The sequence below is a fragment of the Rhinolophus hipposideros genome (assembly GCF_964194185.1).
Source record: "Rhinolophus hipposideros genome assembly, chromosome: 15".
Taxonomy (NCBI): domain Eukaryota; kingdom Metazoa; phylum Chordata; class Mammalia; order Chiroptera; family Rhinolophidae; genus Rhinolophus; species Rhinolophus hipposideros.
The window spans coordinates 24857931-24876013 of NC_138061.1; the positions used below are offsets into that span (position 1 = coordinate 24857931).

Genomic DNA, 18083 nt, shown 5'->3' on the forward strand with positions numbered 1-18083 from the left:
GACATACCAGCCCAGGAAGTGCAGAGTCCCAAACAGGATGAACCCAAACAGGCCCACACCAAGACGCATCATGATTAAAATGCCGAAGGTTAAAGATAGGAGAGAATCTTCAAAGCAGCAAGAGAAACAGTTAGTTACTTACAGGGAGCCCCCATAAGACTGTCAGCTGATCTCTCAACAGAAACTTTGCAGGCCAGAAGGGATTGGCATGAAATATTCAACGTGGTGAAATGCAAGGACTGCAACCAAGATTACCCAGAAAGGCTATCATTTAGAATCAAAGGATAGATAAAGAGCTTCCCAGACATGAAAAAGCTAAAGGAGTTCACCTTTACCAAACCAGTATTACAAGAAATGTTAAAGGGACTTCTTTAAGAAAAAGAAGAAAAAAATAGATAAAAAATATGAATAATAAAATGGCAATAACTACATATCTATCAACAATTACTTTAAATGTAAATGGATTAAATGCTCCAATGAAAAGACATAGGGTGGCTGAGTGGATAAGAAAACAAGACCCTTACATATGCTGTGTACAAGATCAGATGGAAAGACACACAGAGATTGAAATTAAAGGGATGGAAAAGATATTTTATGAAAATGGATATGAAAAAAAAATCTAGGGTAGCAATACTTATACCAGACATAATAGACTTTAAAACAAAGGCTATAACAATAGACAAAGAAGACCTAGTAATTTCACTTCTGGATATTTATCTGAAGAAACCCAAAACACCAAGTTGTAAAGACATGCATCCATATGTTCATTGAAGCATTATTTACAGTAGCCAAGATAATGAAGCGATCTAAATGTCCATCAATAGATGAATGGATAAAGAAGTGGTACACATATACAATGGAACATTAATCAGCCACAAAGAAGAATGAATCTTGTCATCTGCAATAACTTGGATCAACCTAGAGGGTATTACATTGAGTGAAATAACTCAGGCAGAGAAAGAAAAATTCACTTATAAGTGGAATATAAACAAAAAAATAAACAAACAAACAAAACAAACACACTGACAGATACAGAGAACATTTTGATGGTTGCCAGCTGGGATGGGGGTTAGGGGGATGAATGCCCAGGACAACCCCACAACAAGGAATGTCAATAGTGCTGAGTTTGGAAACCTTGCTTTAAAGAGACAGAAAGTAAGAAAGTGGCAGCAACTTCACAACCATATTTTGGTATTTGAAGAAGTTGAAATATCTTCTGAAGGGTCTTTAATAAATATAGCCTCTAGCTGGTTTACACACGTTCTCAGAGAAGAGCTCCCAAGGACCCTGTTAGCATACCTCCTATTCCTTGAGAAAAAAAAAAAGAACAAATAATTGATTTGCTTCCTCTGTCTTTCAAAAATAGCTACAGCACTTTGGTAAGGTAACTGTTCCCAGGATAAAATACAGAAACTTGGAGGATAGTATATTGCTTAGAAATACAAAATTAAGGAAACCAGAAATCATTTTATGGTTTTATGGTTTCTGCCTCACTTGACCTTCACCTTGTAAAATATAGTGGCTTTTGCCATGTTGTTATTCTCCTTGATGTCCCTGCAGCATCTTTTATTCATTTGGTAGACAGTATTGAGTGCCTCTTCTTTCTTACCTTGGTCTTGTTGCCTCTCTACCACTTGAAGTGTGTCCTTTAGAGCAGCAGCACTGAACATCACCTGGGCTCTTGTTCAAAATGCAGGTTCTCTGGTCTCACCCTTGACCTACAGAATCAGGATCTTGGGTGGTGAGGCGGGGCCCAGAGAACTGTTTTAATGCTATCCCAGACAATTCTTATTCATGTTCAAGTTTGAAACTCACTGCGCTTGCTACTCAAAATGTAGCCCTTGGACCAGAAGAATTGGTATCACCTAGGAGCTGGTGACAGATGCAGAAGTTTGGCCCCCAGCCCAGCAGTCTGAGTCAGAATCTGCATTTCTACATGATAGCGAAGAAATTCTTATGCATATTTGAGTATGAGGAGATTGGTTAAGGCCACCTGGTTTTCTTCCCACCCTTACGACTGATATTATTCTGTTTCTATTGTGGATTCCTTTACTTTATCCTCACCTAGGGATAAATGTATCTCAAATACTTTAGCTCAGTGATTCTCAACCTTGTCTACATGTGGGAATCCCTGGGGAGCTTTAAAACCTATTGATAGCTGTGCCCCACCCACAGAAGTGCTCATCTAATTTGTGTGGTCCAGGCATTGGGCTGTTTACAACGTCCTCAGGAGACTCTAAAGAGCAGTTGCAGTTAAGAACTTCTGCTCCAATCTTTGAGGGGCAGAGGCTCTTCTCTCTCCTTTTGGTTAAAGATACCAGTAGAGCCCATCGCTTTAAACATCACCATCACCTCTTTCCTGAGAACTAAATTTATATGTTAACATCAGTGTCTATTTTGAACTCTCATCCTGTTTTAAACATTTTGCCTGAGCTATTCCCTTGTCTCCTCAAAATCACTTATCCAAATAGGAACACATGACCCTTAGGACCCATAATCCCCACTCTTTCTCCCTCTTCTCTGCAGGAAATGGCACCGTCAACCATCTAGTCACCAAGAGTCATAACCCAAGACTCATTTTAACCTTCTTTTCCTTTGCTCCTAAGGAAAAAAAAAAATCCCCACATTCTTCCAGTTCGTCTTTTCTTTCTTCATTCTTTCAACAGTATTTATTGAATACCTACGATGTGCCAAGCACTATTCTAGGCACTACAAATGCATCAATGAACACAACAAAGTAATTTTCCTCCTGCAGCTTACATTCTAGTAAGTGGGGGTGAGAGAAAATAAGATGGATAAGTATGTAAAATCTAAAGCACTGTGCTAAGAGGAAAAGCTAAGCAGGGAAGGGTGATGAGGGAGTGTGTGAGAGTGAGTGAGCAGGTGTTACAATTTTAGGTAGCAGAGGCCAGGAATGAACTCCTTGAGAAGGTGCTATCTGAATAAAGATCTGAAGGTGGTGAGGTAGGGAGCCCTGAGGATATCTGGGGGATATCTTTGCAGTCGAACAAGATGCAAAGGCTCTGAGTTGAGCTGTAAGGGATGTGGTTGAGGAATGGCAAGGAGGCCAGTGGGATGGTTGCAGGGTGTGGGCGAGGACAATAGAAGGAGCCAAGGTCAGGGAGCTAAGAGATGGGGTAGGTGCAGCTGGATGAGCTTTGGAAAGACTTTGTAACTCAGAGTGAGATAAAGCCATTATAGGGTTGTGTGTGTGTGTGTGTGTGTGTGTGTGTGTTTCACAAAAAAGGTGACACGATCCTACTTATGTTTTAAAAGGAGTTCTCTAGCTATTGTGTTAAGAATGGATACAAAGTGGGCAAAGGTAGAAGCAGACCTCATAGGAAGCTCTGGCGTACGTCCAAATAAGAGATGGGTGGTGGCTTGGACGGGGATGGTGGTAGCAAGGTGGTGAGATGTAGTCAGATTCTCTAGATATGCTGAAAGCAGAGTCTATGTGAAGAACTGGATGTAGGGCAAGAGAGAAAGAGAACTTTGGGCCTGAACAACTGTAAGAATGGAATTGCAATTTACAGAGTTTGGGAATATTGTGCAAGGAGTAGGTTCGGCAAAGAGAGCAGAAGCCCAGTTTTGGACAACCTTAAGGTTGTGATGCCTTTTAGACCTCCAATTGGAGATGTCAGGTAGCAGTTAGAAATATAAGTCTTGAGCTGATGATATCTTTGGGAGAATGGATAAAATAACCAAGGGAGGGAGAGTAGACCAAGAGAGCCATTGCTGCACCTGGGGCATTCCAGCATTTAGAGATCATAAAAATGCAATATTCATGTAACAAGTACTTGAGCATCTGATATAGGTAGGCCCTGCTTTAAGTGCTGAGGATATATCGGTGAATATGATGTAGCAGGAGCCAGTAAAGGAGATTAAGGAGTGTTCAGAGGTAATGAATCTCAAAGATTCCTCTCTTCCAATTGCAAACGTCTTTAATTTCCATGTGCTCAGCTCATCCTGGCTGACTGCACTAATATCCTAACCAATTCTCCTTTTGGTTTTTCCAGCTCTAATCCATCCTATCCATCAAAACTAGATTGCCCCCAAATACTGCATTTATGAGGTTATTCCTCATCTCAGTAACATGGACCAGTTATACTAGGGAGAATCATTCTGAAGCCTTCTTGCTGCCATTAAAGGGCTCTGTGGTTTTGGGGTATATATATCTTGCCTTCTTTCCCACTACTCTATCAAAGTATTGTGCTTATTTCCCATTCAAAAAATAACTGGTTTAAGGATACTCAGCTAATAAATGGTACAGACAATATTTGAACTCAGGGAATTGAATAGGACCCACTGTAGTTGCAGTCTGTGGAAAGCTTCAAGACACAACTAAACAAAACCGTATACTTTAACCTCAGACCTCTCAGACTCAGAACTGGTCTTAGAGTCTGCCTATTGGGCCAATTTATTCTCCAGGTTCAGGCTAAACATAACCAGGATCCGGGCTTAAAAATCACCACGATGACCCAGAGTGATCTGGCTAAGTTTGGCTGATATTCTCAGGCCAGGAACCCACCTCAGATATGAGGAAGACACATTGAAAGGCAAATAGGCTGGCCTTAGTTGTCTAGAGATCACTTAATTCTGGGTCAGCCCAGGGGCTATGATCAAATGAGGCTGGTCCCTGAGAGAAGGGAGAGATGTGGTTTTTGGGGGCGTTATTGAAAGTACGCCAGACACCTGAGATGACCTTAAAACTCACCATTTTGAAGGTTCTCATTCCAGGTGAAGGTAGCCTACAGTCCAGATGTTCCACACTGTTTCTGATCTAAACCGAGCTGATTCCTGAGAGTACAGGTCTACATTCACCCCCTTTCCCAGTTTTTGCCATAGTAGTGATTACCATACCTACTGTTCACTGGGTTCATCACATATCTGGAAAATGAGGATTATTATTACTAATCTATGGATAAGAAAGCTGAGACTCAGAGACATAAAGTGACTTGCCCAAGGCCGAGTCAGTACGCAACAGAGCCAAGGACACACCCCAGTCTGTCTGCCTCCACAGCCTGTGCTCTTCCCAACACACCCTGCAGACTCCACACTTGAGGCCAAATCTCAGGTTTCCTATCTCGAATGTGTTAAGAGCAATGGGAAGTAATGCTGAGCACCTAACTAGTGGGTTAGCAAGGGAGGAGAACGGCTTTGAACAGAGCGGGGAAGAAAGGAGTCCCAGCCCCACCTCCCCACCATGCCTCTGCCTTTGTGTCCAATCCTGCCAACGTCTAGTCTGAGATTCCATTTCCGTGGACTGGTTGGAGCTTTGAGGGGTTTCATTGATCTGACTGTGATATTTGTTTACATGGTCATGTTTGTTTATTTGCCTGGGATGCCTGAGGAAGGGCAGAGTTTTGGGTGAGGAAACCTCATGCTAAGTAGTGACAGGATAAAAGACATGTTAGGAAATTGCCACAACTCAATTTTGGTTTCCTGGGCCCTATCCAAAGTAAACAGCTCTCTGTTTTATTTATTATATGCAGTGACTTGTACATGGGCTGGATCAGAGAACATTTATACAAAATGTCTAACTAGATACTAGTCATTTAACTAGATCCGTGATGTACTGTGCTTCCCTAAAAATAAGACCCGGTCTTATATTAATTTATGCTCCAAAAGACGCATCAGGGCTTATATTCAGGGGATGTCATCCTGAAAAATCATGCTAGGGCTTATTTTCCGGTTAGGTCTTATTTTTCAGGGAAACACGGTAAGAAGCAAATGGTGGAGTGTCTTCAGTGCTCACTGTACAGGCATTATCTTTAGCCTTTGCAGTAAACTTACAAGGTAGTATTATTATTCCCATTTTAAGAAGGAAGATAAGCCTCATTCAAAGTGGTGGAGGGACCCGCCCCAGTCACACAGCTAGTAAACGCAGGAGCTGGGGTGTGAGTCCAAGTGTCTATGGCTCTCTGTGTCTGGGCCCAACAGTCTGAGGTGGCGAGTCAGATGTGGCTTCTGGTTCTGCCTGAGTCACTAACATTGAGCAGGAATGTCTCCAGATCCCAGGTGCTCATATACAAAACAGGAATAAATCCTACTGACTTCACATGGACAAAATGAGTTACTGTTTTGGAAAGATTTTTGCTAATGTAAAGGCTTTACAACTATAAGGACTTATGGTTGTTATTTTTATTATTTGTCTTTTCTGGGCCTCAGTTTTCTTCACCTTAAAATTAAAGGATGGGACCAGGTGATCTCCAACGCGACTTTTTTAGCTCTAAAATTCTATACTTTTATAAGTCTAAAGAGTCCTTGGCTGCAAAAACAGTTTAGTTTTACAGGGTGCTTCTTTGTGATGATATATGATATGCCAGAATTCTAACAATGCCAACAGTTACTGCCTCTTACGTTTACAAAGAGCTGTGAACTCCTAACGTTTATATCTTAATATTGAAGAATTCCATTGGAATAAGATGAGAAAAAGCTACCTTAACACATGATAGATTTTTAAAAATCTATATAATCAAATCACTTTCTATCAAATCAGAAAGAGACAAAAATGTTATCCTACCAGTCCTGCAGCAACCACCTTGATTTGGAAAAACAAAAGTCCCTTTCTCTAGTGGCTAGTTTAAAAAAAAAAAAAAAGAGGCTATACTTTGTAGTAATTATCTTGCTCCAATTCACCGGAAATAGAGTAATCAACGCATTTATCACACACACACAAATTGCTTGTGCCACTAAAAGGCAATTATAAAAAAACCCAACCATGTCACCCAGAACACCATGGTAACCAGCATCACAAGGGCATGAAAAAATAGTTGTTAGTCACTAGAATCTCAGTTGGTTGGCAGTTTGGCTTGCTAAGCAACACTGTAAAAATAGCAGAGTAGCAACCCATTATCTGGAGGTCTGATTTCACAGGGCTTTGAATCTGGTACCAGAAGGAATATCCCAGGTCCCACCAACCGCATACCCAAGGTTTCCAGTCAAAGCCTAATTAATCATTTCTTTAGCAAACATTTATTGAAGCTTATTGTGTACCAGGCACCCGATTCCCAATATGTGTATTTACTTGGTTTCTCAGTTAAATAGAAGCTCTGAAATAAACACAGATAGAATGGTTTTGTGATGAGTGAGATGGAGGCAGGGATTTGCCTGAGGCCGACTCAAAAATAAGTAGCAGCTTATCGCCAGAGGCCAGAGAAAAATAAAAATGTAGCCAGCACTGCTTTATAATACTACATAATATAACTACATTTTCATGACCACGCTCCTGGGTCATCACGAAAAGATTAAGTTATTTTTAGGATCCTTTGTTAAGGAAGGCAGGAATGGGTATAAAACATTTTAGACACATCACCACCAAAAATGGTGAGAAGACACCATTTTGGCATTTGGAGGGAACAGAAATTATGTTTGACAAATGCCTCATTCTATGTAGTTCTCCATTTTTCTGGAAGAAAATTAACATCATGATCATTGCTTTGCCAGCACTCAAATGGATCACTGGTTCCCTCTCTGCCTTTATTTTTCTAGCGCAAGCTCCTGCCTCATTTGAATGCCCTTTCTCTTCCTAACTGCTTATCAGAGTCCTTCCCCTTTCACTTTCTCGGAGAAGTTTTCCCAGATCCTTGTGGGGAATTATTCTTCCCTTCCATGTTCACCCACAGATATTGTCTGGATGCCCTTGCCTGTCCCCCAGGCTGCTTTGCATCATTTCCATCAAGGCCCTTCCTCCTTTCATGTTCCTGGAGGGCAGCGTCTTTTCCATATTTATATCCACATCCATCTCCCAGAGCCCTGACAGCCTGGCACTCAGTGAATGTGACTGCTCTCAATTGCCCAGCTAACACTGACAATCACTAGAGGTGAAAGGAGGATTGGTTGGCAGAGGTGGCGCTTTCTATAATGGATGTTGAATGGCCAAGGAACCCTGTGGGGTACCCACACAGGCCCTCTTTCCTCAGAGCCTTTGCAGGTCTGCTCCCTTCTCCTGGAAAGCTCTCCCTCTGCTGTCCTCCTGCTCATCACCCTTTGGGACTCAGCTCAAATATCACTCGAGGAGGAGAGAGTCTATTCTGATCCACAAGACCAAGTCAGTGCTCCTTATTGTATGCGCTCATAGCTCCCTACATTTTTTCTTCAAATCACTTGTCACCATTTATAATTATTTACTGGTTAGTGTGTAGTGTGGACACTGGTTAGTGTCCCTACTTGACTGCAAGCTCCGGAGGACAGCAGGCCTGACATAGAATAATGTCACATGGAAGGGGGGGGGCAAGGAGGAAAAAAGGAAAAATGAATTGAGAAGAATCTCAATTTGGAAAGGAACAGACAGCAGGAAATAAAAAGAGGATTGAGAGTTGTTCTTGAAGATCCAGGGGTCCTCAAAAGTAGGACTAGAGGTAGACCAGTTTAAGAGAGTACTAGGAAAGACTGCAGGCCCCCCCTTCTCTGAGACACCCAAATGTCTTAAGGGGTCCAGAAACACGACCAAATGTATTTTGTTGTCAAAAAATGGAATGAGGTGAGCCACTATATTCTTCAAATAAAAGAAGACTCACAAAGGATGATAAAAGGAGAAAATGGAATTTAACCGCAGCCTGTGGGATTTACAGTAGATAAAAATATAGTTTTACAATGAAGGCTGTTATGCCCTGGAAAAAATAACTAAATCTAAAAGAAAATGTGAATTAGATTCTCTGTTCGGTCTTTCAGTGTCCCTTTCAGCTTAGATTCTATTATTACCTGGTGTTTCTTTTTTGCCAGGCTGAGAGAAAAAATTATTGCAGAACAGCATTACAACAATCACAATAAAAATTTCTAAAGAAAGAAATATAAACCGACAATTTTAGCACCTTGTGTAATTAATTATTTTCATTTTTCTTGTTTCCTTTTGTTCTTGCTCCTTGTACATGAGGGACTATACTTTGTTTACTATGTGCTCTAATTATTGTTTAGAAGGTAAGCATCTCATTCTAAATATTACTAATTATTCTTTAGCAATGTTTAACACATTTAAAGCACATTATATCTAATTAACACCAGGGAAATACAACTTTGAGTGAAAGTAACTTTTCTTTTATGGAAGACAAAGAATGCAGCACTGATGTCTGGGCAGCTTTTTAAAGAATTAAGCAACGGGTTGATTACTTTTCCTGCTACCATAGCTTTCGGAGTGATAAAGAATTTGGAGTGATAAAGCAAAACACGGACTTTTCAACCAGATTATTCCTCAATGAAAATGTTACTGAGCACTTACTCACTATTTGGATGTACTTTCAGTAACAGACTCCATGCAGTAGGACCAAAGACTGAAGTGGCTCCTTGTCAGCTCCACAATGGCTGCTCAATGTCTCTCTTTTCACAGCGGCATTCCTAGGGCCCACCACAGTGCCTGGCCCAAAGCAGGAATTCAGTAAATATTTACTGAATGGATGAATGAATCCATGAATGAGCGAAGACTGAGTATGAAGACTGTAGTAGGCCATCTTACCTAATTTTACATGGCTATGCTAGTCTACAGGCAGAGTAGCCCCACTTGATGTGGGGTACGTTGTCTTTTGTTTAGGAAGGTGGTGTTACTAACCCAACACAGCTAAGTTGTTTCATTGAGTTGAATACCAGAGCTGTAGGGCCCAAAGGTCTTTGACTTCATAACAAGGCTTTATTCCTCCCCCCTGCTGTCTATTCAGGGTTGATTGCTTCTAAAAGCAATCCAGCAAAACAGTAGTACATTTTAAAAATTAAGTTCAGTATGTCTCTAAGGCTCCCGTTTGTAAATTAGTCTTCCCAAAGTACAGAACTCAACCCCAAGGAGACTATAGTGAAAATAATACTATCCTATTAAGAAACCACTCTTGGAATTAGAATGGGATTTTTGATTTGTGGAAGAAGACCCCAGGTTTTTCCTTTATTTTCTGTTTAAGAAATTAAGGTTGTTATTATGTGCAGTATATTTTTAACACGACAAATTATTGAGTTATTATTTCAAGATAGTGGGATGATTATCTGCAGGTGGTTTTCTTACTTTTTCTACTGTTCTATATTTTTCAATTTTCTAAATGAATATGCAGTACAGAAACTTATAAACCTCAGTAAAAATTTTATAAAAGCAAAATAACCTAAGGGTAGTTACTCTCTTCCTGTTTGTTCTCAACACATTTTTATATTTCTAGTATAACCCTTTGTTTTAATGATGTATAGGTCTGTCTTATCTATATATGTGTACGCAGAGATGTGACTTGTAAATTGTAATGTTGTTTGAATTGCGGGGAAAGGTGAGTCCAGGCCGCTTTCTAGCTTTACAAAGCACAACCACTATTCTCCCATTAGGCTGTAGACTCTTTGGAAGCAGAGATTGCATCTCATACACCCAACTCGTGGTACACTGTTTCGAACGTGATTGTTATAATAAATAGATGTAGCTAAAGAAGCAAAGACACACTCTCCTTGTAACATTTAAAATTTGACTTTGTCCTGCTGCATGGTCCAAAATGATTGGGCTGGAGACAATTAATGATTCATTTACTAGAGTTCTGCAGATCCCTGCCATTACATTATAACTTCTTCAGTCATTCATTCAGTCATTCAACAAACATTTACTGAAAATTTATTAAGTGTCATATCCATCATTAGGGTGCTACCACCACAAAGACAGGTAAGACAGTCTTTGCCCTCCAGCTGCTCCTTATATGAATTGGCAGCATAAATAAACAAATACTGATAACGTTAGTTCAATAATAGAGATATAGAATCATTACGCTGGCCAAAACTGGGGTTTACATGAGAAGTTTCCCAGAGAAGGTAGCCCATGTACTTGGTGTTAAAGGAGGAACTGGAGTAGGGATTAGTCAAGCAATGCACATTTCTGACGAAGAGAACAGCATGAGTAAAGGGACAAAGGAAAGATATAGCACAGTGTGACCACAAGTTTAATGTTGCTGGAGCAAACAGCTGAAGCAGGGAGTGGTGAGTGACGAGGCGAGGGTGACCAGGCTAGGGGGGTGGGCAGGGAGCAGGTCATGAGGTCACAGCTTAGACTTCATCCTGCAGGCGGTGGGGAGTGCAGGAGAGTTTAAAGCAGTTGTAGTAGAACTGGAGAGGATTAATTTGAGGGAGACAAAAATTGGAAGAAGCAAAACTTAGGAGGCATTTGCACAAGTGAATAATAGATTTGTGTTTATATTTAATAATCATAGCTAACATGTGTTTAGCATTTATTATATGACAGTTACTAAATAAGCATGATGCAATATTATCTTAATATTTCAAACAACCCGATGTGTAAATATTATTGTTATCCTCATTTTATAGCTAACAAAACAAAAAGTTAAGTAACTTGCCCAAGGCCAAGATGCAACCTGGGCAGTCTGGCACCAACGCTTATGTGCTTCGTCATTATCCCATTTGTTTAATTTCTGTTTCTTGCATTGGAACAAAAGCTCCACGCAGAGAGGAACCATACGATTGGTGTTCTCCACTGTGCCTGCACAACAGGTACTCAGTAACTATTTGTTGAATAAAGTCAATGAATAACCTAAGTGGAAGAAATAGTGGACTAAATTATGTATAGATGCAAGAAATATTTTGGATGCAATATTGGCAAATTTTTTCCCAACTTTGTTCCAAATATTTGGCAGACTTTGCTGACTGTTATAGGCTGAATGTTTGTGTCCCTCCCATCCCCAAATTCATATGTGAAGTCCTAACCCCCAGTGGGCCTCTGGGGAAGTAACTGAGGTTAAATGAGATCATAAGGATGGGACCCTAATCCAATAGGTGTCTTTATAAGAAGAGGAGAGACCAGTGTGTTCTGGTTTCCTCTCTCTCCTCTCTCTCTCTCTCTCTCTCTCTCTCAATCTTTCTCTCTCTCTCTCTCCCTCTCTCTCTCCATCCCTCCTTCCCTCCTCCCATATATGTACCCAGGAAAGGTCACGTGAGGACATAGACAAGTGGCCCTCTGCAAGCCAGGAAAAGGATCTCACCAGGAGGCAAATCAACTAGAACCTTGATCTTGGACTTCTAGCCTCCAGAATTGTGAGAAAATAAATTTCTGTTGTTTAAGCCACCCAATGTATGGTATTTTGTTATGGCAGCCCCAGCAGACTAAGCTAGTGATTAGTAGAATGAGGGTGGGTGGTAAAGGAGAGGTTTCTGGCCTGGGAGATCAGAGGGGCAGTGGTGGCACTAACTGGGGTAGATAACCCAGGAAAAGGAAGAGGAGAGATCGGTTACCACCAGTGAACACACAACACTAATTATTCTGTACTTAGGGTTCACCTCACTCAAACATAGAAATATGGCAGAAATTAGCTATTTAAATCCATTTATTCAATAAATGTTTATTCATCTCCTAGGCATGGTAGCCACTGTGCTTATCCTGAGACTATAAAGTAAATAAGATTCATTCTCTGCCCTCAAGGAACTGTCCAGTGGGGGAGAAATATTGTTCCCTTGTGTAAAGCTAGCATGCTAGCAGGAAAGACTGTTTTCCTTTCCCCCACTTCTAAAGACCTGGAGTTTCTAGGAAGATTAGAGATAAAATGCCATATGGACAAGAGCTTTGCAGTCACGTGAACTGGATTTGAATCTGGGCCTTGGAATATACTAGCTGAGTGGTGATCTTAGGCAGGCCAAGTAACACTTCTGGTCTTAGGGTACTCACTTATAACTGTGGGATTGTTTTAAGGGTTAGATAGGAGCAGGTAGGTAGACATGTTTTGTAAAATGCAATATGCATATTAGCAATTGTTGTCATTATAAAAGCTACATTTCTAATCTGCAGAAACTAGAAGTGACTCAGCCATGGGCAGCAAGTCAAGAGGGCCAGCTTTGAACCCAGTGGGTGGCAGGAGTTCTGGAATGGGGGATGGAGTAAGACTGGGATAGTGGGAAACAGAACAGGCGTTGGGGTCCTACAGGCCTAGTTCAAATCACGCTTCAGTCAGTTATTGGCTATGGAAAGTTGAGCAAGTCATGTAATTGATCTGAGCGTTAGTTCCTTCATCTGTAAAATGGAGTTAATAATACGTCCCCTGGAGGGTTCTGAGTAGGTAAAGGGCTTGGGACCTGGCAGAGTTGTTGCTCAATTAATGGTAACTGTTGTTCCTATTAATATTATCAGTTTCCTCTCCTACTGCCTAAGGGTTTTGTTTAGATGGTGAAGAAACTTGAGATGCAAAGAATGAGGGACATGGAAGGGCTTTTATGACTTAGTTATAAAGTTATTTTTAAAGGTGTAAAAAAAAAACAGTCCAGCGTGGTTTTTGTCTCCTAACCTATGGTGCAAACATAATTCTTATAGAAAATGACCACTGTATTTTATGGCTTGGAGCCAGAGAACACCCACCTTGATAATTCTTCCTTCTATTTATTCTATCCTAAGTAAATCTACCAATCACTGTTAGTAAGGGCTCTCCGAAGGCAATGCTTCTCAAACTTTAATGTACACACAAGTCACTTGGAAGTTTGTTAAAATGCAGGCTTTTATTCTGTGGATTCAGAGGCATGAAATTCTGCATTTCTAAAAAACTCCCAGGTGAGGCTTCTGCTGGTTCATGATTCACACTTTGAAGAAGGAGCAAGGCTCTGAAGGGATGCAGACATAGCTTCCTTGGAGAGGTGTTTATGGTAATGGCAAGCTTCTCTTTCGTGACCTACTTCATTAGAAACTACTAATAGAACGCTAACAAGCCTTTTACAGACCAGATTTAGAAATTCTGCTACAGGACTCATTTCAGATCAATATCGACTTTCTTTAAGCAGCCTACTGTGCGCACGGCACTGTGTGCTGGGGACACAACGATTAGTAAGACAATTCCTGCTTCCAAAGGCTGCCCTTATTCTAACACTGTATGCTCCTGTAGACTGTTGACTTTCTGAAGGCAGTCTTACTCTTGCCTAACAGCATATGATGCTCAATAAATACTAAATGAGTGAATCAGTGAGTTCAGAGGAGTTTCATTAAAAATGTCTTCTGGCAGCACATGTCAATGAGGCACTATTTTAACTGCACCCTGTCTTAATTATCACATGCAAGAGTTGGTTAAGTTAAAATGAGGCTGATAGGGTGGGCCCTTAGTACAATCCACCTGGTGTCCTTATACGGAGATTAGAACATACAAAAACACTCCAGGGATGAGGACTCAGTGAGGACTCATCTGCAAGCCAAACAGGGAGGTCTCAGAAGAAATCAAGCCTGTTGACACCTTGATCTTAGACTCCCAGCTTCCAGAACTGTGAGAAAATATATTTCTGTTGTTTAAGCCACCCAGTCTGTGGTATTTTGTTATGGCACCCCTAGCGAACTAATACAGATTTTCACAGCTTGTAGGCCCAGATCCAAGAACTGCTTCTGTAGGTACACAAAACAGAAGAATAATTGTAAGAGTGGATGGATGAAGCTGAGTGCAAGGACTAGGAGACAGACAGAAGAGGGTGAGACAGTAGCCCAGACTGAGCTAAAACAGATGCAACGTATATACATTTCCTCCCCTTCTCATGATTCCAGCACAAAGTCTAGGGCTAGTCTCTCCTGAAATCTAAGGCTGAAAGCAGCTTTTGACCTTTCCCCCATGGTAGCAGGAGGAAGACCCCTGATTTCTCTCTGTATGCAAAGAGTTAAGAGTACCTGTGATGATAAAGCAATGAGATTGAATTTTTGACGAAAAAAAAAAACAAACACAAATTAGATTCCTGTTAGTTACAAGGAAGCTACATTTGAAGCCTGATTCTAAAGTCAGAAAACGAATTTTTTTCTTTAGTTTAGTTTTTAATAAACATGCCAACTGCTACGTGCAGATGAGTGCGTCTTTCAAAATGGTCATTCTGGAAGGGTCTACCTTTTTCTAACCATGGCACTTTTCTCAAATCACTTCTGGAATTGCTTTCAGGGTCTGTGAAACAGTCTTCTGAATGCTCTCAATGGTGACTCCTGAAGGTGGATTTGATTTTCAGAAATAACCAAGGGTCCTTCTGGATCAACTCCAGTTAGCTAGGGGGGGCAAGTCAAACTGCAGAATGCCAAGAGGACTGACCCTAAAGTACCCAGGCTGATTTTTCTTGAGTGTATTGTACTCAACTCCAAAAGTCAGTTTCCAAGACAAACCCCAGGCATGTAGTAAACATGTTATAAGCATGACATCAGGGTGTGTGTGTGTGGGAGGGGGAGAGGTGATGACAGCTCTGAAGGAAACCCCATGCATTTGGATATGCAAGTTTTCTAGTGGTCCCCATTACCAGAATATTTCCTCCGGTCTAGATCTAGCCTACCTCGTGGGACCACAGTTCCCAGAAGTACAAGCACCACACTGCCTTAGTCAATTTTTAATCTCCCACCTGGGTACTTGATGTGTCGAGTGACTAGCTGATGGAAAATTAAATAGGGGGGAAGAATGTCTAAGGTGTCTGGGGCTCACTCTATGTGATTCAAAGCGCAGAACTAAGACCCAGAGAGAAGCTCTGGAGAAATAAATTTCTGCTCCATGTGAGAAAGACATTGTCAGCAGCTGGAGCTGTCCAGCAATGGAGTGAGTTTGCCCTGGAAATAGAAAGCTTCCAACCCTGGGAGGAGTTTAAAACAAAGGCTGCTTGTTATGGGAACCTGTAGAGATTTCTCCCATAATGCGTGAGGAGAGGTTTCTCCTGCAATAACTTCCAAGGACTATCTCCAGACTCCATCTTGCACAATAACTGGCCATTGGTAAGCCCTGAAAAAATACTGGAATGGAATGAATGAGGAATATGAGGCATCTTGTGAACCAAGTCAAGGGAAAGAGGACCGGGGCTCAGTCAGCTGCCAGGAAGGTAGGGAGCAGTGAAATGAAAAGAGCCAGGGAGTCAAGAAGTGGGATCTACCTTGAGTTACTGGTACCATAGGAGAGTTGCTTTGGCTGCCTGAAGCCTCATATGTTTACGAAAGGGTAATATTTTTGAAGGGGACAGTTGAGGGAGGAGATAGACCATTGCTCACCCTTTTTAAACTCCTCCAGCACCGTGTCCAGCCGGGTATCATTGAAGACACAGTGCAGGGGCCGGTTGTAGAAGCGGGTGACGGTGAGGAGTGGGGTGCAGTCGTCGGGGTCCACGAAGGCCAAGTCCTTGACAAACAGAATGTCCACAATATTGTGCCGCTGGTCGCCCTCGTACACGGGGATGCGAGTGTAGCCACTGCGCAGGATCTCAGAGACCGTGGCGAAGTCGAGCACGGCATCAGAGCGCAGCATGAAGCAATCTCCGAGGGGGGTCAGCACCTCCTCCACCACTTTGGTGCGCAGCTCCAGGGCGCCCTGGATGATGTTGAGTTCCTCTTTCACCAGGTCGCCGTAGGGGTCTGCCGCCCGCAGCGTCTCCAGCAGCTTCTCCCGCGTGTAGAAGGTGCTGATCTCTTGGCGCAGAGCCCAGTCCAGCAGGCGGCCCAGCGGGTAGCACACGGGGAAGGCGGCTGCCATCAGGAGCCGGGTCAGGCAGACGCTGTGCGAGGCGATGGCCAGCCCGTGCCGAGAACACACCGAATAGGGGCAGATCTCGGCGCCCAGGAACACGGCGCTGGTGCACACGAGCGCCGGCAGCCACGGAAAGGGAAGCCCTGCCTCGCCGTAGTCTTCCCCCGGATCCCCGACGCTCGGCGGCAGCGAGGTGTACAGCCAGCCGGCCAGGGCCGCGTTGGCCCCGGCTTGGCCCAGGAGCAGGGTGCAGAGCAGATGTGTCCCCCTGCCGCGCACGGCCTGTACGCGGCGCGCCTGCTCCTGCTCGGTGGCCGAGCCGCTGTTCCGCAGCACCCGTAACTCCACCGGGTCCAGGGAGAGCAGGCTCAGGCGCAGGCCGCTGAACAGGGCAGACAGGGCGAGCAACAGAAACGCCCCCAGCGCCCGCAGCCACACTGGGGGCAGCAGGCCCCCACCGGGGCCGTACAACCGCGGGCGGACGCGCAGCAGGAAGCCGCCGGCGGCGCCGTGGTGGTGCCAGGCGCGCCCGTCCCAGGCGCACAGCGAGAAGAGCTTCCCGCCACCGCCCGCCCTGCCCCGCTCTGCCTCCCCCTTGCGCAGCTCCCGCACCCGCACCTGGACTAGAGCCGAGCCTGCCACGCCTCCGGGGCGCAGGGGCCCCAGGACCTCCACGTCGGATGCCCAGTCGCTCTGCTCTCGGCAGCGCTGTGGCCCTGGGGGGCGCGTGGGGACAGCGCTGGGCGCCAAGCCGCTCCCGCCTGGGGGCTCCTCGATAAACACAAGCCGCGGAGCCCAGTCGCCGGTGCCGTTCACCCCCGTTGAAAGAGTGGGTGCGGGTACCGGCGCCTCAGGCGCCGCGGTCCCAGGCTGGAAATACACCCGCAGGAGGAAGCTGGTGCCTTCTGCCGCGCGCAGGGTGCCCCCCTCCAGGGACACGCGGCCTCCCGCGGTGTCCTCGGGCCGCAGGCCCAGCAGCCAGGCGGCAGCGGCCGGTGGCCTAGGGGACAGGGAGAAGAAGAGCAGGAGCACAGCGCCCTGGCTGCAGCAGTCCCGGAGCCTGACGCCCACCGCTGCTGCAGCCGCCGCCATCCTGCACCCGGCGCGGCTGCACGTGATACTGCAGAGAGCAGAGCAAGAGCTGGAAGGAGGAGGAGCCGGAGCAGGGAAGCGGCCCCAGGCAGGTCACCACGTGGACTCCCCCCACGCGCGCGGGCTGGAGGCGGTGGGGATTCAGAATCTGCCTGGGGAGTGGATCTCTGCCGGAGGATGGAGATGGCCACGCATCACTGCGTGGTGCCTAACCCTGACGCACTTCGGTATGTCGGAGCTGCAGCCTGGGGAAAGCACGGCTTGGAGTATGACCTCCGACTCCGGCAGTAGGGCGCCCTTCAGCAAACTCCTACCCGGCAGTAATTCTCTGACCGCCCCACCGCTTCCCTATTGGCCGAGGAAATTTCCCATCGTTTTGCCTCTCTAGCCTCTGGTGTTCCCCTTCCGGTCAAATGATATTCCGGAGGCAAGTCTTGAACCTGTGAAAACTTGGTGTTTAGTCTCACCTCCAGCTGACCTTTCATGTTTTAAAAATTTCTAAATTACTTAAATTCAAATCCTCGCTAAGACCCTACTGTCCACCAGTAAGAAACTTGAAATAAATCATTATACACTGTGATGGAATACTAT

General features: G+C 44.1%; 1 protein-coding gene across 7 annotated transcripts in view; it reads right to left on the reverse strand.

Moving 5' to 3' along the window:
- The window catches only part of CNNM1 (cyclin and CBS domain divalent metal cation transport mediator 1), a 55209-nt gene extending 37612 nt beyond the window's left edge, over positions 1 to 17597 (reverse strand). For 2 of the 7 annotated variants that reach the window (XM_081075004.1, XM_081075002.1), the window contains exon 1: positions 15929 to 17589. In XM_081075004.1, the coding sequence (XP_080931130.1) occupies positions 15929 to 17492 (1564 nt within the window). In that variant the 5' untranslated portion in view covers positions 17493 to 17589. Of the gene's footprint in view, positions 1 to 15928 lie in introns of all 7 variants that reach the window. The other 5 variants (XM_081075006.1, XM_081075007.1, XM_081075005.1 and 2 more) reach the window with 3 other exon arrangements.
- Between the last annotated feature and the right edge of the window lie 486 nt (positions 17598 to 18083).